At 44.4% G+C, this 26,353-nt stretch overlaps 2 protein-coding genes across 3 annotated transcripts in view; both read right to left on the bottom strand.

Annotated features, from left to right (window-relative positions):
- The window catches only part of LOC139749817 (uncharacterized), a 33,402-nt gene extending 23,646 nt beyond the window's left edge, over positions 1 to 9,756 (bottom strand). The window contains exon 1 of the mRNA XM_071664098.1: positions 9,479 to 9,756. Within this exon, the coding sequence (XP_071520199.1) occupies positions 9,479 to 9,650 (172 nt within the window). The 5' untranslated portion in view covers positions 9,651 to 9,756. The remainder of the gene's footprint in view (positions 1 to 9,478) is intronic.
- Positions 9,757 to 11,820: 2,064 nt separating this feature from the next.
- LOC139749815 (uncharacterized) overlaps positions 11,821 to 26,353 on the bottom strand; it is a 45,176-nt gene continuing 30,643 nt past the window's right edge. For both annotated transcript variants that reach the window (XM_071664094.1, XM_071664095.1), the window contains exon 8: positions 11,821 to 14,458. In XM_071664094.1, the coding sequence (XP_071520195.1) occupies positions 14,367 to 14,458 (92 nt within the window). In that variant the 3' untranslated portion in view covers positions 11,821 to 14,366. The remainder of the gene's footprint in view (positions 14,459 to 26,353) is intronic.

Below are 26,353 nucleotides of genomic sequence, written 5' to 3'. Positions count from 1 at the left end.
AGAAGTTCACCCGCTATTATCATGAGCGTCTGTCTGAAGAAGAAGTTCTCCTGCTATTATTATAAGGGTCTGTCTGAAGAAGAAGTTCTCCTGCTATTATTATCATTCCCGTCTCAAGGTTTGCGCCTCAGATGGCCTGCCTTCGGGAGGCGTTCTGGGTACGTCGGACGTGGTGGGTTGTTGTGGTGGCTTCTGGAAGCTAAGAATCTGATGTGGTCTTGCGCTTCGGTTTCTTTGTTGTACATTGAGTGAGCGACGCGGGCAAGGACTATTACATCTACTCGCCTCAAGGTCACCGTCGATGAAAGTGAAATAGGGTACGAAATATCAGTCATACATCTGAGGTCCTTAAGGGCCTTGAAGTTCTAACTGGACAACATAACCACCCACCCCACCTCTTATGAATCAGGACATGTTATTATAAGTCTGTTATCATGGCAGTCTCGTCGTCCAAGATGGCAGCAGCTCATGGATATTCAATGTTCCTGAATGAATAGCACTCCCAGACGAAAGGGTGACATTCTAATTCAACTTTTGATTCCCGGGACAAATCCACGTTTGCCTACACTTCTCCGGCTTTACCTGAGGGGCATGGTCTGCCCCGTGTGTGTGTGTGTGTGTGTGTGTGTGTGTGTGTGTGTGTGTGTGTGTGTGTTGATATATTAGCTCGATTCAAGGACTCCTTGGTTACGTATGATGTGCACCTGGTCGGCCTGTCATGAAATGATGTCAGAGAGAGAGAGAGAGAGAGAGAGAGAGAGAGAGAGAGAGAGAGAGAGAGAGAGAGAGAGAGCCAGCCATCTAGGATCCTTATCATAGGACGATATGACCTGACTTGGTCAGCAGTTGGAGGCCATCCGGCTTTGACCCCTAAAGCGTAGGCGTGACGTGTCGCTGGGGTTGGAGGGAGGAGGATGTGAGTATATGCTGCTGCTGCTGTACAGGGCTAACGAGTTGGGCGTGTGCCACACCTGCCCCCACCCACTCAGGGGAGGTAGCAACACCTGGAGTTGTGTGAGCCTCTTCTTGTGCAATATGGAACACCAATGAAATTCCTTGGCTTTCCAGGATAAACCTCCTTCACTCGACTGCTCCTCTCCTTCGCGCTGGTGACACAAGAAGTCTTGGAACAGATATTCCCAAGATGATGATGATGATGATGATGATGTAAGTCAAATAAACGCCACTAAGCAACTCAGGAAACTCGGCCAACGCATGGACTGCATCCGGATATCACTTGGTGAATACCCCTCTATAGAATGTTCGGATTTTGAGATGATTTTGTGTGTGTAAAAGGAGGGGAAGGGGGGGTCGAGTCGAGTCGACTACTCAGCTCACAGAGGCTGGTAAATGAGCAACTCAAAGACTTCTTTTTCCCCTCTCGTGCGTTACACAGCTCACAGGATGAGATTTGGGTGGTTGGTACGATAACGGAAGGGAGGAGGGGAAGAAGGGAGGGAGGAATCAAGCCAGGAGTTCAAACCAGGTAAGAAACACAGAGAAAATGTAGGTGATGTTGAGAGAGAGAGAGAGAGAGAGAGAGAGAGAGAGAGAGAGAGAGAGAGAGAGAGAGAGAGAGAGAGAGAGAAGGCGTGTGTGTGTGTGTGTGTGTGTGTGTGTGTGTGTGTGTGTGTGCCGAGCGAGTATGGTGTCAAGAGTGTGGTGGTGGGTGAGGCAATGTGGAGTAGTCGAGTCATCCAACCCAGCACCGCCTTCCTAAGCCTCCGCTTGGCAACACAACTTGCAGTCCCACAGTCAGGGTGAACACTCCCGCCGACGACGTCTGGATGCGTGAGCTGTCTTGGTTGGGTGTTGGCTTGCTACGTTATTGCAGCACGTACGCGTATTATCCCTCTGCAAACTTGGCGGGTGGGAGTTCCTGGTTGGCTTCATCTCCGCACGTTGTAGGGTCGGGTTGGTCAAGATAGATAGATAGATAGATAGAGAGAGAGAGAGAAGAGAGAGAGAGGGGGGTAGGATTGGGGGGTTGGGGACTGGATCTTACGGAAGCTCCACCGCAACCCCAGCGGCCAAAATGGAGTCCGGCAAGAATTATCAACCCAGGATACTCGAGCGTCCAAGAGGTGGATAAGATTTCATTCGCTAGCATTCCATGGGAAGTGATAGTTACTACGAGGAGAAGGTCTAAAGGACCTTCCTCGACTGGTAGGAGACACTATAGGATCATCTTCAGTATGGAGGAGCCCTGCTCTGGAGCGCGGCCTTAAAAATCATATTCGTAGGTGACATCACCACACGAGCAGATGGCAACTCCGCCAAGCAAGCACTTGAAGATGGCGCCACCTCCTTTATACTTCCTAAGTAAAACGGACCCTATGGCCTCACCGCCTTTCATGACCTGCTTGAGTACTCGACGCGAAACTCTCATGACCATGGGACGCGCCTCCCCTGGGAACGCCAAGATGCTTTGGGTACGAGCAGCCAGGCAGCAGTGGCCAGCCAACCCCCTTACCCAACTTCAAAGATGATCTCGAAGATCACGTTGTTCGAACGTGACTCCTCATGCAACGCGACCTTGGCGGGGGCCAGCGACGGAGTATACTGAAGGATCGAGGTAGCGCCAGGAAAACAGACAAAAATAGGGCCTCATTCGTTCACACACAGTCTCTAGCTGTCATGTGTAATGCGCCGAAACCACAGCTCCCTTTCCACATCCAGGCCCCACAGAACTTTCCATGGTTTACCCCAGACGCTTCACATGCCCTGGTTCAATCCATTGAAAGCAAGTCGACCCCGGTATATCACATCGTTCCAATTCACTCTCTTCCGTACACGCGTTTTACGCCTCCTGCATGTTCAGGCTCCGATCGCTCAAAATCTTTTTCACTCCATCCTTCCACCTCCAGTTCGGTCTCCCGCTTCTAAATGTTCCTTCCACCTCCGACACATATCCTCTCTGTCAACTTTTCCTTACTCATTCTCTATCTAAACCATTCCTATACATCCTCTTCTGCTTTCTAAGCCAAACTCTTTTTATTTCCACACATCTCTCTTACCCTTCTATTACCTACTCAATCAAACCACCCCACGCCACATATTGTCCTCAAACATTTCATTTCCAACACATCCACCCTCCTCCGTACAACCCTAACTATAGCCCACGCCTCGCAACCATATAATATTGTTAGAACCACTATTCCTTCAAACATACCAAGTTTTGTTCTTTGAGATAATGATCTCTCTTTCCTCACATTCTTCATCGTTCCTAGAACCTTCGCCCTCTCCCTCACCCTATGACTCACTTTCACTTCTATGATTCCGTTCGCTGCCAAATCCACTCCCAGATATCTAAAACACTTCATTTCCTTCAATTTTTCTCCATTCAAGCTTACATCCCAACTAACTTGTCCATCTCCCCTGCTGAACCTATCAATATGTTTTTATACACATTTACTCTCAACCTTCTCATTTCACACACTTCCAAACTCAGTCGTCAACTTCTGCAGTTTCTCACTCGAATCAGCCAACAGTGCAGTCTCACCAGACAACAAGTGACTCATTTCCCAGGCCCTCTTATCCTCAACAGGTTGTATACTCGCCCCTCTCTCCAAGACTCTTTACTCTATCCATAAACAAATTAAGCAACTTAGTGACATCACACACCCCTGCCGCAGACCCGACATTCACTAGGAACCAGTCACTCTCCTCTCTTCCTACTCGTACATACGCGTTTCAAAAATGAGTAAAACTTCTCACTGTTTTTAGAACCTTCCCTCCCACACCAGATGTATTTCTAAAACCTTCCACAAAACACCTCTATCAACCTTATCATATGCCTTCTCCAGATGCAGACATGCCACATAAAGATCCATATGTTTTTCTAAGTATTTCTCACATACATTCTTCAAAGCAAACACCTGACTCATTCATCCTCTACCACTCACACTGCCCATCCCCAATCTGATGCTCTGTACATGCCTTCACCCTCTCAGTCATTATCCTCCCATATAATTTCCCAGAATACTCAATAAACTTATGCCTCTGTAGTTTGCCGACTCGCCTCTATCCCCCTTGCCTTTGTATAATGGCACTAAAGATACAGTCCTCCAATCCTCAAGCACTTCACCATGATCCATACATACAGTGAATAGCCTTACCAACCTATCAACAACACAGTTGCCCCCTTTCTTAATAAATTCGACTGCAATACCATCACTCCCACTGCCTTGCCAGATTTCATCTTCCACAAGGCTTTCACCTCCTGTTCTCTCTTCACCAAAAGCACTCTCTATGACTCTCTCACTTGGAACACTACCCCGACCAAAACACCCTACATCTGCCACTCTCTCATCAAACACCTTTAATAGTGCTTTAGAAAACCCCATCTCCTCCTCACTTCATCACTACCTGTTATCAATTTCCCCCTTGCCCCCTTCACCTATGTTCCCATTAATTCTCTTGTCTTTCGCACATTATGTACCTCCTTCAAAAACGTCTTTTCATTCTCCCTAAAGTTTAATAATACTCTCTCTCACCCCAACTTTCATTTGCCCTCTTTTACAACCTTTGCACCTTCCCTTTGACCTCCTGTCACTCTCTCTCTTATACATCTAATCACTTGCATTCCTTTGTAAGTACTGGCCAAACGCCTCTCTTTTCCCTTACGCTTGCAACTCTACTTCTTCATCCCACCACTGACTACCCTTTCTGATCTGCCCACCTCCCACATTTCTCATGCTACATGCATCTCTTGCACATGCTATCACTGCCTTCCTAAATACCTCTCATTTCTCGCCCACTTCCCTCGCTTCATTTGGTCTCACCTTTTGCCACTCTGTTTCTTTTGGTATTTCTTCACACAAGTCTCTTTTCCAAGCTCACTTACTCTCACCACTCTTTCTCCCCGACATTTTCTTCTCTTCTTTGAAAACCTCTACAAATCTTCACCCTCGCTTCCACATGATGTTGATCAGACATCGCACCAGCTGCCTCTCTTTGCACAATTAATACGTAATCTAATAATGTCCGTTGACTATCTCTCCTACTCACATACATATACTTGTGTATATCTGTCTTTTTAAAGCAGGTATTCCCAATCACCAGTCTTTTTTTTCAGCGCACAGCTCCACAAGCTCTTAACCATTTCCATTCATAGCACCGATTGCCGGATGCGCACCAATCATACCCCATGCGCCACATTACTTACCTTCGCATTCAAATCTCCCAGTCGATACAAAGTGCAACAAGCTCTAATTCTAGAACCAACAACTATCAGTGATTAGGAATGACAAAAATTGAAATCTGGCAAAGAGAAGTATCGATCTTGAGCAACCAAAATGCTTGGTTCTTCAGCACTGCAGACATAAGCAGCAGTCACAATGATGGCTTCTTCAGGAACCACCAGTCCTTGTCAACCAAAAAAAAAAAAAAGAGAGAGAAGCCAATCTTCAGCAACAACATTCTGTCTCTGTTCCTGCATGTTAGAAATTTAGGATGCGATCAGCCTTCAACAGGTAACAACGTCAGGTCTTCTGTTATCTTTCCCTATGTGCTCACAAAGGTCAAAAGCCACAACCATAAGTAAGTCTCCAGCAACCTCAAAAAAAATAGAAACCTTCATCGACCAACAACATGACTCTTTGGCAACCAGCAGAACGAGTCTTCAGCAACCACAAGAAGTCATCGAGTACAACAACGAATTTTCAGTAAGAATATGTTCGAGTCTTCATCCTCTACATACATGAACCTTCACCAGTCACAAAACATTAGTCTTCACCAAACATAATCATGGGTCTTCAGTCGTGTCAAGCAGAAATCATCAGTAACCATATACATGAGTCTTTTGAAGCGAGAGCACAGGTATTCAACAAGCATAAACGTGAGTATTCAGTAACCAGAATGATAAATCCTCAGCCATTCACAATCATGATTCCTTTGCAACCACACGAACAGAACCGCAACCAACTATTCTTTAGATGTGATAAACACATCCTTCAAAAACCACAAGCCTTACTCTTTGGTAGCCACAAGCACTAGCCCCTATAAATCGCGAGCAGGTGGTCATAAGCAAACAAGAGGAGGACAACCAACTATTCTTTAGATGTGATGAACACATCCTTCAGAAACCACAAGCCTTACTCTTTGGCAGCCACAAGCACTAGTCCCTATCAATCGCGAGCAGGTGGTCATAAGCAAACAAGAGGAGGACAACACCACCTCACCAACTGCACGTAATGGGTTCTTATTTCTTTTAGCATCCATAACCCCAAGTTCCCCGTACACCCACAAGAAAAATGAGACTCGGTTTCTGAAGGCATGAAATCAAAGTCCCTAGCAAAGGCATTCGAATTCTCTCGTTACCACAAGCAAGGAGATCGGTTCTGAGTAACCACAAGCAGAAGTTATAGATCACTCTTCTGCAAGCCTAATGTTGCACACAATCACGAACAGACTCCTCGTATAACCACACACTCAAAATTCCATATCAGCCATAGAAAAATCATTTCCATCTCACCTTACAAAATGATTAGAATAACTGGCAAGCAACTTGTGCTTTCAGGCACCACCCCCTCGTCGCTACCTGCCGAGATTGGCACAGCAAAAACATGGAAGCCAAAATACCATACATTTTGAACAGTAAATGGTTCTTGGGGTCTGACGTCACGAGGATCGTCAAAAGCTTGGAGGGGTCGAACGAGACCCAAAGACTACAACCAGGATGCTGAATTTTGACGACGCTATTTAGTTTGACGTCAAACGTTTCTTATAGGAGGTATATCTACAATCCTTTAATTCATGTTGTCTCAATCAAAGCCACGTAATTAACGCTAATAGATGAACAGCTGAATTGACTGTGGACTAGCTGCAGCGACTAGGATTCGAACCTATGTAGTCTCGACCCTTTGCGGCCCGTCAATGGATTCAGTTTCTTTCTTTTGCTTTGAAAGGTCAGTGATGGAGAACATTACGCATATACATAGCGAAATCTACCCGATATTATTCTCATTCGTTAAAAAGTGATCTATATAAAGATAAATAGCACTGTACATATTAGGTCGGGAACCTAAAGTCTGTGGTTATCTGTCCTCATTGGAATAATAATAATAATAATAATGTTGATAATAATAATAATGATAATAATAATATTGATAATAATAATAATGATAATAATAATGATGACTAATAATGAATGAACAATAATGATAATAATAATAACAATAATGATAACAATAATAATAATCATAATAATGAATAATGATAATGACAATTAATAATAATAATAATAATAATAATAATAATAATGATAATAATATTAATAATAATAATAATCAACAATAACAATAATAGTGATAAATATAATTATAATAATGATAATAATAATAAGGATAATAATGATAAATGATAATAATAATAAGTAATAATAATGATAATATTAATAAGTTGAAGAGTTTGCTATTGATGATGAGAAGGTAGACCTACCTCACGTAGGCAGCAGCCATGTTTGTCTTCGTTTCTTTTATCTAATTTCCAACATCAGTCATGTCTTCCACGTCCAACATTTTATGAAATTTCTATTTGTAGTTTTTGAATTCCCAACTTAGTTCAACTGCGAAAATGTGTGATACCATAGCAAATGTTTGAGATTATATCATCATTTTTCTATGCCTACTGGCCCATCCCGCTTTAATGAGGTAGCGTCTAGAAAAAAAAGAAAAGGAGAAACGACCTCATTTACACATATATACAGTCTAATTAGTCACCATGTACAGGATAGTGTCCCGAGATGCGAGCTTAACATTCACGGCCAAGCCCAAAAGGCCATATATGTCACTTAGGTACACTGGACTTCGTCGTAGCCATCCATTACTAAAAAGGAATCATTGACCACAACAGATTTCCTCGAAGACGCCACAAATATTCCTTCGTCACCCAATGTAAGTCAACACTGGCCGGGAGGCGGGTCACGTCCGACTCAGGGTGCTGACGAAACACCAAGAGACGATCGGGTCAGCTGCAGCAGCAGCAGCCAAGGATCTCTTCGCTCTAAGCCTTAGGACCAATCTCCTGTATGGTGGTTGCTGTCCTGCCAGGCTCGGCTCCAAGACACACCGGCAATCGTGTGTGCGTGTGTGTGCGGTATATTCGCGTCGTGCAACACGGCTCCATTAAACACTTGTTTCCATTACAGTTAATAACATGACAGTCGAACAAAAGTATCTTTTTTTTCTAAATGAATGATCATATATAATAATGTGTGGAGTATATATTAATCCTTTTCTTTTCACTACATTACACGATGTAGTATGTACAGTATGTATCAATGCGGTGAAGATTTAGATGGGGTAATGTACACGACTGAAAATGTTTGACCTCCTTCAACTAAGGCGTGGGAGTGAGGGAACGAAACGGTTTAACCTCAGCGTCTGGGGAAAAACGTTTCTTATCTGTAGGTGCTGCATGACGGATATGCATTTATGATTGATTCCTTTCTTTCATTTCATCGACCGATTCTCTATCGATGGATGAACAGCTAGGTTGACTGTGAACCAACTGGTGTACACCAGGATTCGAACCTATGCGCCTCGACCCTGAGCGGCCCGTGAATGCATCGTGGTCATTAACGCTAATCGCTTCACCAGGGGGGTCCATATATATATATATATATATATATATATATATATATATATATATATATATATATATATATATATATGTGTGTGTGTGTGTATATATTATCCCTGGGGATAGGGGAGAAAGAATACTTCCCACATATTCCCTGCGTGTCGTAGAAGGCGACTAAAAGGGGAGGGAGCGGGGGGCTGGAAATCCTCCCCTCTCATTATTTTTTTTTAATTTTCCAAAAGAAGGAACAAAAAAGGGGGCCAGGTGAGGATATTTCCTCAAAGGCCCAGTTCTCTGTTCTTAACGCTACCTCGCTAACGCGGGAAATGGCAAATAGTTTGAAAGAAAAAGAAAATATATATATATATATATATATTTTTTTTTTTCTTTTTTTTTATACTTTGTCGCTGTCTCCCGCGTTTGCGAGGTAGCGCAAGGAAACAGACGAAAGAAATGGCCCAACCCCCCCCCCCCATACACATGTACATACACACGTCCATATATATATATATATATATATATATATATATATATATATATATATATATATATACATATATATATATATATATATATATATATATATATATATATATATATATATATATATATACACGAACAAAGTGCACATGAACGCGCACCTTCATAGAACACGCAAACCTCCAACAGCCACTACAGTCACAACAAGCACGGATATACGTAATAATGACCTCTGCCTTGACAAAACAATCACAACACGGGAGTGCAATGGGTTCAGCGTCACCCAAATCCCCTGAATGACAGACAGTAGGAAAGCCACCCTTGTCTCCCTCACCAACAAGAGCGTCACTCACACACACACACACATACACACTACACACCCCTACACACACACACACACACACTATACTCTCACCGTTACAGTGGACGCAGCTGGGAATGATTGGGCTTGGGTGGGGTAGCAGCGGCTGGTCGGGATGGTGTGGAGCCGGGATGGTGTGGACCAGGCGGAGTCCTGACGGCGGATGAGGAAGCACTGGAGGCGGAATTATGGACCGGCGGGGAAAAGGACCCACTGACACCAACATATAAAGTCGAAATCGCTCTTTTTTTTCCTTTAAAAGCTGGTGGAGTCTGGCTCTACTAGACCTGTGGACGGTGGCACGACTGGGCGGCGAGTGAGGGACCTTCACCGAGCCCGGCTACCATGTCGATCCCCTCCTCCTCCTCCTCCTCCTCCTCCCTCCTACCCCTACTCCTCCTCCTCCTCCTCCTCCCTCCCCCTATAACCCGACCCCCCTACAGGAGGGTAGCGGCCCCCCCCCCCCCCTCGCCCAGCCCTACCGGACCAATCCCCTGGCCCAGACGCCCTACCCATGCCCGTCTCCAGGGTCCTAGTGTACCTGTTCTCCAGCACGTACCTCTGTCGTTTTCGAAGCTGGACGAATGCCACTGGCTTTACCAAGACTCTGCTTCGTAGACGTGGTCGATTCGGTGTGTCTCCGCGTCCATTAAAGATATGTGTTGAAGAACTTGTCTGCGGTGTTTATTCAAACATCTGGCAAAGGGTCAGGCTTAATTCTTATACAGCAAAAGTTTATTGATTGATAGTCGCTTCTGACTCAAGCGTCTACGTCGGTGGTTGCGAGCAATGTAGTAGAGACGAGAGTACACCTTCTACCTCACCTGCTGGTAATCGAAGCTTTCCTACCCCTCTACCTTGACAGTAGCTACCGTTCCTCCTCCCCCCGGCTGTGCTCACCTCCCACACCAGGGAGGGTGGGGTGAGTCTTGCTCATAGCGCTCACAAGAGGCAGCTGCGCTCTCATGAGGGTTCCTGGGTCGACGCCATGTGAGAGACACGTGATGCCGCCAACCTCATTCCTCCTAGTGTTTCTAAACATGGAAAACGTTGCACTTTTTGGGAACGCTTGGAGTACAAATGAATACATTCATATGAATGCGTGTGTATTTGTGTGTCGCAACGGTTCTGCGGCTATATATATATATATATATATATATATATATATATATATATATATATATATATATATATATATGAGCCCACGGTGGAATATATATATATATATATATATATATATATATATATATATATATATATATATATATATATATATATATATATGTGTGTGTGTGTGTGTGTGTGTGTGTGTGTGTGTGTCGAAGTATGGGCGTTTATGTATATACATGTGTTTATGAGTGGATGGGTCGTTCTTCGTCTGTTTCTTGGCGCCACCTCGCTGATGCGGGAAACGACGATCAAGTATAATGAAGTAAAAAAAAACTATTTTTTTTTCTTCGTAAGTGCTTGCCATAGCCGCATTAGTGAAGCAGCATCAAGGATGGAGCCTCCGAGGACATGAATCTACTCTTAGCTTTAGAAAATGAGAATACAGGAGGGAAAGATTACCAGCTCGCTCCTCCTCGCTCCTGTCGCTTTCTGTAACCAGCAAGGGATACATGGGTATCTTAGCTATTCTCTCTCTCTCCCCCGTGCCCTTGGATATCATATGTAGTATCCTTGCCTCCTACGATCTCTTTTAAGAAACTTGCACTACAAAGGAGTCCAAATTCCCCAGCTACGAGAGGTAATAGGTTGGTGAAGTGTGTGCTGTAGAAGTGAGCTTTTCAGTTCTGGTTGGGGGCTGGAGTTTAGTTATGAAGTGGTTTGATGAAGGGGGGGTGGTCTAGTGCAGTAACAATCAATTGGGTGGAATTTGGAAGCAAGACAATAAGGGTATAAACACAACTTCAACATACGGTAATATTAAAGGCTGTTTAGGAAGGGCTGATGCAAAGGCGAAACCTCTACGACCAAGGCTCTGTCGTGTAAGGTAGACGGTGTGTGTCTTTCGAATCGTTTTCAGTCAAAAACACTGTCAAAACACAGAGCATATTGATGTGGGATTGTATTGGGAAGATCTTTATTTCATTGCGTAAGGGTTGAGTGCTTGTGGATGCTTGGCAGCCGGTCATTGTTCTGAGTCTTCTATATGGTCTGCAAATTTGGTGTGTTTACTCGTGAAATGGTAAGCGGCTACGTTGGTGAGGCATAGTGTAGGGTGGAGCGAATTAAATGTTTGTATAAGTCGCCAAAGGAAACCTTTTTATTTGTCAGAATCTAATAACAGTTATTGATGTGAGGGCATTTAGGTTATATATATATATATATATATATATATATATATATATATATATATATATATATATATATATATATATATATATATATATATGATCACCAGGTAATCCTGCCTTTTCTATTCTCTTACTCCCGCTTGAACTGTTGAATATATTAGTTAAGGACACTCCCAGCATTCTTTCTCAATATACCAGCCAGCAGGTCCTGTACGTGATGATATAATAAATGTCTCCTGTAAGCACACACACACACACACACACACACTCCCGTGTAGTTCGATGACAAGTTGACACTAGTAACTTATCCTATGCTTTTTTTAAGGACTGATTCTGTGCTAGTGTAACTCTGCATTGATGTGTCTCCAAGGTGAGGTAGAGGTTATTATCATGGCTGGGGTGTCATTACAAACGGTGAATAGTGGGTTATGTGGGGGATGGCATGAGTCTGCTGTTCACCCGACGCCAATGTCTGAAGCTAGCAAGTGGGATAACTATGCGTAAGATTCTGTTCGAGAATTGAGTTGTTAAATGAACGAAACTCTCGATGGTTGAACGATCGTAAGCTGGTGTTATGATCGCTAAAGTGTGTCATTGTTTGTTCAACATTACTCAGATTGTATCGTACTGTACATTTATGTATATCTCTTGATGCTCATATTACTTACGTCCTGGCGAGTATCTTCTTTTAAGAACGTATAATTTTCGTCTCGTCTCTTATATTCTATAGACCTCGTTCACTCATGAAGAATGATGAAGAACATAGAGACAGGTGAGTGTAAAGGTGCACGTAGACAGAGGTAGTGTAACGAAAGGAGCGAAGGACAAAACATGGCTACCGTCTATATGATGATAGAGGTCCAATGTTTTCCTAGTAAACCAAGTCCTTCACTATCTCATAAATTCGAGTCTGGTGAGAATCAAACCCAATAGTTTTGAATGCTATTATCTGCATCATATTGATCACCTTTACACTGAAAGTATCGAAATAACAAATGATATCACATACATAACACTGGAGTGTACGTGTGAATTATATGTATAACGTATTTATTCAACTGTGAATGTTTTTAAGAGTTGTAACTGAATGATCTCCGGGGTACATATGGGAAGTAATAAATGAACAAATTCACAGATGTGAGTCTTGAGATAAGTTTACTGATAGAGTAAATAATGTGTTTAACATCAAGGCTTTTTATTTTAAGAGCTTCAACACTTATATATATATTCTTTGAGTCTGATGAGTCCCGCGCCCAAATCATGACGTCTGCGTGACGTCAGAGCCAAGAACCAATCAAAAGCAGCGCCCGGAAACCCAAGCTTGTGACGTCTATTAAATGCTTTACAAATCCCTCCTCCCTTGGGATATTGGGCGGGTGAACCGGTATGGTTTAGGTTTCTTGCCATTTCTTGATCTTTAATCTATCATTTTTTCATCATAATTTCTTCACGTATGGTTTAAATAATTTGCTTGTAAGTTGAAAGGAAGTATATCTTATTGATTGCGCTCAATTTGCATCTAATTATTGCCTCCTCAGCTGGTGAATCCTCGGAACGTATAGATTTGACCTTCATTTGGACTTGAACACCGTTGCCAGGCAGATTATTGTAATTGGAATCTTTTATTTTGTTTTATTTCTTGAGGGTTATGAATATTTCCCTGTGGGTACTCCAAACTAGAGGATATGGTTGTTTGTGATTGCTGAAGACTGATGTGATTGCTGAAGTCTCGTACTAACTGTTGCTGAAGGCTGATGTAACTGCTGAAGTTTCGTGTTTGCTGTTAATCAAGTTACGTGTTTGTTGTTGCTGAGGACTGATGCTTTTGATGGCCGATGAAGGTTCTTGCTTGTGGTTGATTAATATCTGTGGCTGTTAAAGACAAATGCTTATGGTTGATCAAGATTAATATCTGTGGCTGTTAAAGGAATATCTTCTTGGTTATCATCAAAGATTCTTACTTCTGGTCACTGAAGAATGGTTGCATGACCCAAGTGAAGGTTGACATTTTGTGGTTAATGAAGAGACATTTTGTGTGGCTGTTGGATTTCCTCCTGCTTTATGGTTGATATATTCGTACTCTGTAGCTGCTTCATTCTTGTTGGTTTAGCGAATGACTCAAAGCTTTAGCTTGTTGGTTTAGAGGATTAGCTTTAGCCGTGCCGAATGACCCAAAGCTTTAGGCTACGCAAGACTTTCATTTGTTGTTGATATGATAGCTCCGAGACACTACTTGGCTGGCCACAGGGATACATGAAATCTGAGACGTCTTTTTTCTTAAGTCCAGTTGACTAAATGAATGTTCTCTCCTTGACTGAGTGTTGATCATTAGTGTTTATGCTTCTTATTCTTTTCTTTGAACATTTATCTTGTTTCTTGGACTACGAACTTCAGTTACTAGCCATGTGGTCGGTGGCCAGCTACCGATACCGACTTACGTGCCAGAGTGTCGTCCTTCTCCTCATGATTGCCTCATCGCCACGGTCGTCTCTTTTTTTTAGAGCAGTCAGTCACGGTTGTCCTCATGGAAACCTCCGTGCCCGCTGCTCCCGTCTGTCTGTTGCCCAAAGCATCGAAGTTCGGCCATCAAGTGGAGCGTCAACGGCCACCACCGCCTTCGCATGTTGCCATCCTCATCGCTGCCATCAAAGGGTGTTCTCACCATCGCCTTTCCCATCTGGTTCTGTAGATGATGTCCTGAGGAACCGTGGGATCCCTGCATTGCCACCGTCGGCGTCTGCTGCAGCAGGCAAAATGCCGTGAGAAGCATGCTAATGTTATAAGTGACTGTAGAACGTGGTAGTTATCCATGCCTTCTGATTCAAGCGTCTTTAATTTGGATCGGTGATACAGTACTGCTAGTGAACCCTAATAGATTCAGAAACCTTATGTGACGTTTTCGAACTGTCACATGTCTTTAAGACGTACGAATGAACTTTGAATCTTGTGTTATTTTATTTCACTTATAAGGTGCTCTCATGTTCGTTTAGCTAGAATGTTTACCTTAACTTTCATGGACTGAATATTTCTTTTTATAGAAATATTTATCCTATAAGCACCCGACTGAATATCTTGAATATATTGTAAAAGACTTCTGGAAGCAGTCTGACCCCCCTTCAGTTTCTGGGAACATTTGCCTTATTATGTTGCATCACGCACAACCCTCAACTGAAGTCCACGTTGTGTTTAAGCCCTCGTCCTGTGTCCACGCCCAATATGTCCTTTGTCCACATATTCGTCCTCTGTCCACACCTTCGTTCCATGTCTATAATTCTCAGCCTGTATACAGATCCTAGTCCTGTGTCTTCATCTTCGTCTCTTGTTTGAGCTTCAGCTTTGGTTGATTAAGCTTATATAGTTTGATATGAATTTATGTCGAATAGGTCGTACGTGCACAACGTACAGCCGAAGCGGATCCGCTTCAGCTGAAGGCTATAATGACCAACCATAAGTAACTTTTGCATAATGTCTGTTATACCGTTGTTTGATACACACACGCACACACACACACACACACACACACACACACACACACACACACCTGGTTCCCTCCGTCCAACGCTAATCTTTCTAGGCCAAGCACTGTCTGCTATGTCTGGTCGTAGCCCTTGTAAGCGAGAGTGATTAAGGTGGGTCAGGTGGCGGGGTAGCTGGGTGTATCATGAACAACTTTTTTTTTATGTTTTCGTGTTTTGTCAATTCTCTCATAATGATTTGGTTAATGCTACGATGGGCTCTAAAATTGCTTGGGGACAAATTAAAGTTCTTAGTATTAGCAATAAAGACAGATTCAGTGACATTGTGTGGTATAATCAGCGGAGGGGTATTTTATACGATTATTGTGTGGCTATCAGCAACTCAAGAGTGGGCCGTTTTGACATCTGCTTTTTTCCCTACACGTCGAAGCTTTGGAATTCTCGACCTTCTCATGTCTTACCCAGTAACTAAGACGTGGCACATTTCAAAAGACAAATGTTTCACTTTTTTTTCAAAAATTCGTAAGAACTTTCCCCTTGTCTTTTCTTTTTACGTTTCATCATTCTCTCTATATTTCAATCAAGGCCCGGCCTTCATGTGGACTTACGTCCGTGAATGGATCCTCCAACGTGAAAAAAAACAAAAACACATGAGCAACTGGATTGCTTCACCAGCTGACATGAAAACAGTTATTGTAATGTTACGGGAAGTGGTGTCGCGCTGGATGTCTTTGGCGACAAAACAAGTCACTTATTCAACAGATAAAGTCGGTACAGTTACACCATTTTCACAACTTTCTGTAACAATGCTGAATTTCAAGGACTGTCCCCGGCCCACTGGGCCACACTGGCCACCGGCGTGTTGTCCCGCCTTTGGCCACAAAGACAACGCCGGGACGTCAGTGTCCCTACAAAATGTACGTCTGACAACAGAGTTAATATCAACATTCACTTAAATACAAGTATCCATACAGGGATACATGAGCTAACGCTTCTCTAACGTCACTGTAACGCGTAACATCATATTCCAGTGACGCTACATTGCCTAAAGAATAACAACACACACGGAAAAGAAAATAGAAATGAATATTACAAAACTTACAATTTTCCCGAAGGCAACACAGAACAACGCAAGGAAATCCTCTACACGCACGGATAAACACAACACACAGTGCAAAAACTCGCACAAATACTCCACCCCCACACAACAAATGCATACGTGAATAAATGAAGCAAATGCAAGCAAACTGTTCGCTCGTCCGCATGGCATGTGACTATATACAATACAGAAGTGTCTAATCTGGGTATTGCTTATTGTGATGACAAACCTCTAACAATCCTGTTTACCTTTTTGCAATCACTCGCATCCACGTCGGTGCCTGGAAACACACTAAGCGTTTATACATATCTAATTAGTGGCACTAAAGGCCCAATTTGCTTGTAGGACCCCACACACACACACACACACACACACACACACTCATTTTGCCTTAAAGTGCTCCCATTATGTGTCCAACAACGCATATTAGTGAGTATGGACTTCCATTTGACGTTTAAACGCACTATTGACGTTTTCGGTGTTGTTCAGTACTGTTGCTACTGTATCACACAGTCCATGTTATCTCCTATCATTTTGGGATCAGAATACCTAAGTTACATCTCAAAACATCACGACATTAATCATAATATAACAATAGAAAAACGAGACATTTTTTTTGCTTTCCAATTTTGGTAATGGGGATCAGAGATAATCAACAATTACATAGGTTCCTTTTTTGTGAGCCTTGAGCTCCACTAATCTTAGAACTATATATATATATATTTCGTAGAGACGTACCCTACATGTATCTTATGCAGTTCACCCTCACCCTCTTGTTTCTGCCGGAGTGATCTATCGTTTTCTTTTTTGCCTTGCAAGTGATGTAAGCCATGGGTATGTGCGAGTGAGTCAGACACCCATGTGTGTGTGTGTGTGTGTGTGTGTGTGTGTAAGGTCGCGTGTTACCCAAGCCCTCCTGAGGTCCTGAACCTAACCTTGATCTCCCACATGATTTCCCCCGTCATAAGTTAGTTAAGTCCACTACTATCATACACCAGCGAACGTTCCTCCATTTCCAACGCTCTTAGTCGGTGGTGGTGGTGGTGGTGGTGGTGTGTCCTTCAGCCCTCGCTACTACTTCTGGTATGATGAAATGCACAGTTTCCCTTCTGTCTGACACAGGGTTAGCATACACGTAAGTGGTTCCTACACACACACACACACACACACACACACACACAGAGAAAGAGAGAGAGAGAGAGAGAGATAGAGAGGTAGCGATTCAGATATGTGTGAAGATATCACATTCAATCGAAGGAGAAAAAAATACAGACAGACGGGGAAAAGAAAAGGACAACTTACGTTGAATACTTTGAGGTCAGCAAGACTGTAAAGCTTACCTCCCATGTGGAAGATAAGCACAAGCTTCCAGTTCATTTAAAAGCTTAATATGACCTAATAATAGGAAAGACAGAGGGACGAGGTGCTAAAATCTGAGAATGAATCATGCAAGACAATATAGACATGAAAATACAATAAGATATGATCTCTGTAACACCATGATAACAGTGGAGAGAGAAGGTTGTTAAAGCCAAACTTATAATTCAGTTTGCTAATGCAGTTTGTAAGGGCTGGTGGCATATAGCAGAGAAGTGAAATCCAAAGATTTTCGTTGGAGGAACATCAATAATCGTCACAACATATGTTGTTGAAGCGAAGCTCAGCGAGAAGGTAGGCCAACATACGTTGTTGAAGTGAAGCTCAGAGAGCCAAAAGACCAACATATGTTGTTGAAGCGAAGCTCAGAGAGCCAATAGACCAACATATGTTGTTGAAGCGAAGCTCAGCCAGAAGGTAGACCAACATATGTTGTTGAAGCGAAGCTCAGAGAGCCAATAGACCAACATATGTTGTTGTAGCGAAGTTCACCCAGAAGGTAGACCCAATATATGTTGTTGAAGCTCAGCTCAGCCAGAAGGTAGGCCAACATATGTTGTTGAAGCGAAGCTCAGCCAGCCAGAAGATAGACCCAACATATGTTGTTGAAGATAAGCTCAGCTGGAAGGTAGACCCAACATATATGTCAGTCCCTGACAGAAAGGATGAAAACGGAAGTCGGAGGGAGGAGGGGATGTGGTTCTCATAATAAAGAAAATGTCAAGAGGATGTTCTCATAGAAAATGATATGTTTAAGCGGTATATAAAGAGAAGAATATTGACTCACAGAGATCACCGCGTCATACTGATTGTATACCGTCTTAAAAAGATAGATCTGATAGACTTAGAACGAGGATTCTACTGGCTCTGACGAAGGGACAACCAAACTTGTGAAGGAGACGGGACAACTTGCTGTGAGAGACGCAGGGGAAGATGTCTGATAACTGGAGATTTCAGTCAGCCACAGGGAGATGGACTGGATATACTGGAACGCTCGAGGGGTAAACAAAATATGGAAACATTCTTCTTGATAAGCAAAGGTTAAATAAAATGTAAATGTACTGTCTCCCAATGCCATTAAAAACCAAAGCGATATAATCGCTCAACCGATGAGATTCAACAATTACATTTTAGTCAGTAAGTTACAAATAACTACGTTTGAGTAAAAGAGATTGTTTTCTTTCATCAGGTAGGCTGCTCTTGTGTACAGGGTGGTGGGATTTCTGCTACCTTTCTTCTTCTATGTATTTCATATGCTCTAGAGAGGACGGGTCAAAAACTGTGGTCCTCTCCATACAACAGTCTGGCTCCCTTCTTTCTCTTCCAGTTGTTATCGCCCTCCAGTCGAACCTATTTACACTGACTCTAGAAACTATATACACTGACTCTAGAACCTATATACAATGACCCTAGAACCTATATACACTGACTCTAGAACCTACATACACTGACTCTAGAACCTATATACATTGACTCTAGAACCTATATACACTGACTCCAGAACCTATATACACTGACTCTAGGCTAAGGTTCTGTAAGGGGTTCCACAATAACTCAGACTACTACTAATATCTTCGTTGTTTTAGCCGCCTTCATCATTACGAGTCTTCCTGGCGACTTGTTAACACAGATAAGAGATAATAGCAAGGGCGACGAGACTTCTGACTTGCGTCCTCTGCTTCCCTTTGGAATGAATCTGGTGTCCGTCTCGAACTTCAGCTTCTCAACCAGTCTCATGTTGGGGGTAGTGTCAACACCTGACCACTGTCGCAAAGCGTAGTACCTTCATGGTATTTGCTGTACATTGCCTGTTCTCTCCCTCAGGTCACGCTGCCTCTTACTTGGGTCGTTCTCCTACTCAAGTGCACTTCTGTGTTTACGGACCACGCTTGTCAGTTGATGCTAGGCTGAAGTGTAACCCCACTATTCCTATCTTAGCTAGGCTGTCTTAGCTAGGTGAAGTTCAGCCCACTATTCTTGTCTTCGCTAGGTCTGTCTTAGTTTGGCTGAAGTTTAGCCCAGTGTTCCTGTCTTATTTCTTAGATATGGGTATAACATTGCTCTCTTCCCCTCCCTTAACATTAGTACATCTTCGCATGGGTTCCTAAAGAGGCTCTCGGTATATCAAGGGTTATACCACTTGAGTAAGTGGGACGAGGTACCATGTAGGCCAGGCGTCTCGTAATAGTCTAGTTCCTTCGTGACCTTTCGCAAGTCTCGTCTGGCAGTGTCAATGTCTTCCATGATTTCACCTTCATTCCTTCTCGGTAGTTCTTGGAAAAAAAAAAAGTTTCTTGGCGTGAATCATATACTTTCTATTTGACTTTCCGAGCAACGTTTCTAAGATCACAGATCGCTACTAGTGATAGCAAGACCCCACAGTTCTTAGACCACTGCAGCAGACACAACCTGAGTTACGAATGCGACCATAGGATGCTTCGAAATCATTAGACAAGATTCAGCCGGATTTATGAAAGAACTAGAATGCCCAGGGAACATATTGGACCCTTAGGGCGATGAGGCACTAAAGACGATGTTCAGAAAATCATTTAGGTAATGGATCACTCACGAAGACTTATATGAATATCTATTAAAAATATCATCCACAGAAAAAAATCACAGGCACGAAAATGAAGGAGAGAAAAGACAGACAGATTGCGTGGTTGAACGGAATGTTGGTAGGCTGCCGGAAACTCTCTGATACACCCTCCGGTATAGAGATGGTTAAAATGATAACAAGACTTCAGGCAGGATTGAATTTAGAGCTCTTTTGATGGACCGAAGGCCATCTAACTGGAAGAGGACAGAGGTGCCTTTGATGAGTAAACAGTCTTACTTAATGGAGTTGATAATGGTTCACTCGTAAGGTCGATAATATTGTTCTTTGGCTATTTATGTAACATGACTGAGGAGTCTCCGGCCATACGCAAAAATGTCACCACATGAATGGAACTTAATACAGCCACGATTGTGACATAACACCAGTCGAGTTGGACGCTCTGTCACAGGTCAAAAGTGTGGTTAAGGAAGTCCACTTCTAGACAAAATATACAGATATTCAGACAAGGAGTGATTGAACTCAGACTGGACTATAAGTACCACCTCTCAAGATACACATAAAAGAAATTCAGTTGCATGAGCGATCATTGTGAAGATCACCACACATCACCACAAAATCATGCTCGAAGGGAAGTGAGGAAGACTGAAGCCACAGATTAGCCAGTGTCAAAACCTACTTCAAGGACAGAGACAACGAAATCATTTTAAGCCAGACATGGCATTTATCAAACTCATGTGAAGACAAGCGTCATGAGCAAGTCAACCTCACTCACTTGAGGAAGCATGATAAAGTAATGCTATTAAAAAAGGGCCAACAGCAAGAGACAAAAAACTGCAGGTGAGCTACTGAATCTGAGATGCAGCGAGGTGACTGCAGTCTTAGGAATGCCTACACTGAAAGGTCAGACGTCAAGGTAAAACATGATCCTACCTTGATCCTAGATTTTCCTTTTCTTATAATGGGTTTCATTAAGACTACTATTGAAACAACATTCTTTGACAATGAGGTCTTTCTACTGTCATTAAGTTCTATAACCCTGTGAAGTGCATCCAAAAAAGTTCGGGTAAAGTCCAAGCGGACGACCAGATCAATGTTTCACAGTAACGTGGAAAAAAAAAAGGCCAAGAAAAAGAAAAAGTCCATCAAATCGTCTCTCATAAAACTGTCAAAGAGAGACAGCAGTGTCTGCTTGATACCACTTCTGCTCATGTGGCCACACTTCTGCTAATGTGGCCACCACACCACAGTTGTCTGTGATATCTGACCTCTCTTGTTCTAAAAAAAAAAAAACTTGTTACGTATGGGTTATTACAGCGCAACCTTGTCTAGCTGCCAAGACCTTGGCCTCACCCCACAACACCCAGGCTAATTATACAGCAGAAGGTCAGGTGTGAGCTACAGGTGTGGTGGGGGATACTTGCAGAGTCCAGCATCTGTTTCCTGTTGGAATGATGTCGACGATTTACGTCAGATATTACGAAATGTATTCCACATAACGTTTGTCGTTACTCTTATGTTCTTCAGTTTATATGGATCAATCTGAAGGGATCCTGTTTTTTTTTTTCCCCTCTCTTTTTCACCTTTATAGTCCACTAATTACTGCTGAAAACCTGTGTCTCACAAAAAAATTTAAGAGGTTCAAAATGATATATGGGGAAAAAAAACTTTCACTTTTGATGAGATGAAGGATAAACACTGGGATTGACTCCCCGTATAGGTTTGAATATCATGAACGAGTATCAGATCACACGCTACTGTTAGGTTCAACCTGCGCACTGCCGAACCACAGATGTTCATTTGTGACGCAATTCTCTCAAAGATTACTGACCAAGTTCAGCTCGAATACATACCTACACATGCCTCACTTCGTGTTCCCTAGCTACAGCATCACAAGACGTTACACCTAAGATACTGATTATCTTATTTTCTTCCTTTACACTTCATTCAGAGTTGAGGTTTTTGAAGTATATTATTCTACCTGGGTCTGAACAGGTAAACCGTCCTTCCCCCACCACAATCAGGTCCCCCTAAACACCACTCTCAGTGAGGCCAGCCTTTGTGTTTTTGTTTCCGTGGGATGATGGCATTCCATTCGCCTCCTCATGGTACCATTCTTCAGACAATGATGAGTTTCCATTCCACGTACTGATATATATATATATATATATATATATATCCCTGGGGATAGGGGAGAAAGAATACTTCCCACGTATTCCCTGCGTGTCGTAGAAGGCGACTAAAAGGGAAGGGAGCGGGTGGCTGGAAATCCTCCCCTCTCATTCTTTTTTAATTTTCCAAAAGAAAGAACAGAGAAGGGGGCCAGGTGAGGATATTTCCTCAAAGGCCCAGTCCTCTGTTCTTAACGCTACCTTGCTAATGCGGGAAATGGCGAATAGTATGAAAGAATATTTTTTAGTGCTAGTCAGCAGTTTCAACAAAGCACACTTGCAATCGCTCACCAGGTATGTGGTTGCGAGAAAGGGTCGAATGGATGTCCTGTGATCAATATATATATATATGACACAAGGACATGTACATAAATGAAAATGATATAGGTGATGCAAAGCGACACGCACGCACGGGTAAAATTGACCAAAGAAGGAGCAGGTATATACATCAGAGCCTAAGTGATAATATCGTATCTATTCCCGCGAAACGAAGTCCCGTAAAAAAAAGAAAAGAATTACAGTCATCCCAGAGAGAGATGTGAGGTATTGAACCATCTTATGACTTAGCTTTTTGTGTGTGTGTGTGTGTGTGTGTGTGTGAAGGATCGCCAGGCACGTTGTGTGTGTGTGTGAAGGATCGCCAGGCACGTTGTGTGTGTGTGTGTGTGTGTGTGTGTGAAGGATCGCCAGGCACGTTGTGTGTGTGTGTGTGTGTGTGTGTGTGTGTGTGTGTGTGTGTGTGTGTGTGTGTGTGTGTGTGTGTGTGTGTGTGAAGGATCGCCAGGAACGTTGTGTGTGTGTGTGAAGGATCGCCAGGCACGTTGTGTGTGTGTGTGAAGGATCGCCAGGCACGTTGTGTGTGTGTGTGAAGGATCGCCAGGCACGTTGTGTGTGTGTGTGTGTGAAGGATCGCCAGGCACGTTGTGTGTGTGTGTGAAGGATCGCCAGGCACGTTGTGTGTGTGTGTGAAGGATCGCCAGGCACGTTGTGTGTGTGTGTGTGTGTGAAGGATCGCCAGGCACGTTGTGTGTGTGTGTGTGTGTGTGTGTGTGTGTGTGTGTGTGTGAAGGATCGCCAGGCACGTTGTGTGTGTGTGTGAAGGATCGCCAGGCACGTTGTGTGTGTGTGTGAAGGATCGCCAGGCACGTTGTGTGTGTGTGTGTGTGTGTGAAGGATCGCCAGGCACGTTGTGTGTGTGTGTGAAGGATCGCCAGGCACGTTGTGTGTGTGTGTGTGAAGGATCGCCAGGCACGTTGTGTGTGTGTGTGTGAAGGATCGCCAGGCACGTTGTGTGTGTGTGTGAAGGATCGCCAGGCACGTTGTGTGTGTGTGTGAAGGATCGCCAGGCACGTTGTGTGTGTGTGTGAAGGATCGCCAGGCACGTTGTGTGTGTGTGTGAAGGATCGCCAGGCACGTTGTGTGTGTGTGTGAAGGATCGCCAGGCACGTTGTGTGTGTGTGTGAAGGATCGCCAGGCACGTTGTGTGTGTGTGTGAAGGATCGCCAGGCACGTTGTGTGTGTGTGTGAAGGATCGCCAGGCACGTTGTGTGTGTGTGTGAAGGATCGCCAGGCACGTTGTGTGTGTGTGTGAAGGATCGCCAGGCACGTTGTGTGTGTGTGTGAAGGATCGCCAGGCACGTTGTGTGTGTGTGTGTGAAGGATCGCCAGGCACGTTGTGTGTGTGTGTGAAGGATCGCCAGGCACGTTGTGTGTGTGTGTGAAGGATCGCCAGGCACGTTGTGTGTGTGTGTGAAGGATCGCCAGGCACGTTGTGTGTGTGTGTGTGTGTGTTGTGTGTGTGTGTGTGAAGGATCGCCAGGCACGTTGTGTGTGTGTGTGAAGGATCGCCAGGCACGTTGTGTGTGTGTGTGAAGGATCGCCAGGCACGTTGTGTGTGTGTGTGTGTGGTGTGTGTGTGTGTGAAGGATCGCCAGGCACGTTGTGTGTGTGTGTGTGAAGGATCGCCAGGCACGTTGTGTGTGTGTGTGAAGGATCGCCAGGCACGTTGTGTGTGTGTGTGTGAAGGATCGCCAGGCACGTTGTGTGTGTGTGTGAAGGATCGCCAGGCACGTTGTGTGTGTGTGTGAAGGATCGCCAGGCACGTTGTGTGTGTGTGTGAAGGATCGCCAGGCACGTTGTGTGTGTGTGTGTGTGAAGGATCGCCAGGCACGTTGTGTGTGTGTGTGTGTGAAGGATCGCCAGGCACGTTGTGTGTGTGTGTGTGTGTGTGTGAAGGATCGCCAGGCACGTTGTGTGTGTGTGTGTGAAGGATCGCCAGGCACGTTGTGTGTGTGTGTGAAGGATCGCCAGGCACGTTGTGTGTGTGTGTGAAGGATCGCCAGGCACGTTGTGTGTGTGTGTGAAGGATCGCCAGGCACGTTGTGTGTGTGTGTGAAGGATCGCCAGGCACGTTGTGTGTGTGTGTGAAGGATCGCCAGGCACGTTGTGTGTGTGTGTGAAGGATCGCCAGGCACGTTGTGTGTGTGTGTGTGTGAAGGATCGCCAGGCACGTTGTGTGTGTGTGTGAAGGATCGCCAGGCACGTTGTGTGTGTGTGTGTGAAGGATCGCCAGGCACGTTGTGTGTGTGTGTGAAGGATCGCCAGGCACGTTGTGTGTGTGTGTGAAGGATCGCCAGGCACGTTGTGTGTGTGTGTGTGAAGGATCGCCAGGCACGTTGTGTGTGTGTGTGAAGGATCGCCAGGCACGTTGTGTGTGTGTGTGAAGGATCGCCAGGCACGTTGTGTGTGTGTGTGAAGGATCGCCAGGCACGTTGTGTGTGTGTGTGTGTGTGAAGGATCGCCAGGCACGTTGTGTGTGTGTGTGAAGGATCGCCAGGCACGTTGTGTGTGTGTGTGTGTGAAGGATCGCCAGGCACGTTGTGTGTGTGTGTGAAGGATCGCCAGGCACGTTGTGTGTGTGTGTGAAGGATCGCCAGGCACGTTGTGTGTGTGTGTGAAGGATCGCCAGGCACGTTGTGTGTGTGTGTGAAGGATCGCCAGGCACGTTGTGTGTGTGTGTGTGAAGGATCGCCAGGCACGTTGTGTGTGTGTGTGTGAAGGATCGCCAGGCACGTTGTGTGTGTGTGTGAAGGATCGCCAGGCACGTTGTGTGTGTGTGTGAAGGATCGCCAGGCACGTTGTGTGTGTGTGTGTGTGTGAAGGATCGCCAGGCACGTTGTGTGTGTGTGTGAAGGATCGCCAGGCACGTTGTGTGTGTGTGTGAAGGATCGCCAGGCACGTTGTGTGTGTGTGTGAAGGATCGCCAGGCACGTTGTGTGTGTGTGTGTGAAGGATCGCCAGGCACGTTGTGTGTGTGTGTGAAGGATCGCCAGGCACGTTGTGTGTGTGTGTGAAGGATCGCCAGGCACGTTGTGTGTGTGTGTGAAGGATCGCCAGGCACGTTGTGTGTGTGTGTGAAGGATCGCCAGGCACGTTGTGTGTGTGTGTGAAGGATCGCCAGGCACGTTGTGTGTGTGTGTGAAGGATCGCCAGGCACGTTGTGTGTGTGTGTGAAGGATCGCCAGGCACGTTGTGTGTGTGTGTGAAGGATCGCCAGGCACGTTGTGTGTGTGTGTGAAGGATCGCCAGGCACGTTGTGTGTGTGTGTGAAGGATCGCCAGGCACGTTGTGTGTGTGTGTGAAGGATCGCCAGGCACGTTGTGTGTGTGTGTGAAGGATCGCCAGGCACGTTGTGTGTGTGTGTGTGTGTGAAGGATCGCCAGGCACGTTGTGTGTGTGTGTGAAGGATCGCCAGGCACGTTGTGTGTGTGTGTGAAGGATCGCCAGGCACGTTGTGTGTGTGTGTGAAGGATCGCCAGGCACGTTGTGTGTGTGTGTGAAGGATCGCCAGGCACGTTGTGTGTGTGTGTGAAGGATCGCCAGGCACGTTGTGTGTGTGTGTGTGTGAAGGATCGCCAGGCACGTTGTGTGTGTGTGTGAAGGATCGCCAGGC

This window comes from Panulirus ornatus, chromosome 8 (assembly GCF_036320965.1).
Source record: "Panulirus ornatus isolate Po-2019 chromosome 8, ASM3632096v1, whole genome shotgun sequence".
NCBI classification, from domain to species: Eukaryota; Metazoa; Arthropoda; class Malacostraca; order Decapoda; family Palinuridae; genus Panulirus; species Panulirus ornatus.
The sequence above is the reverse complement of the archived record's forward strand: the minus strand, read 5'-3'. Positions and strand labels throughout refer to the sequence as shown.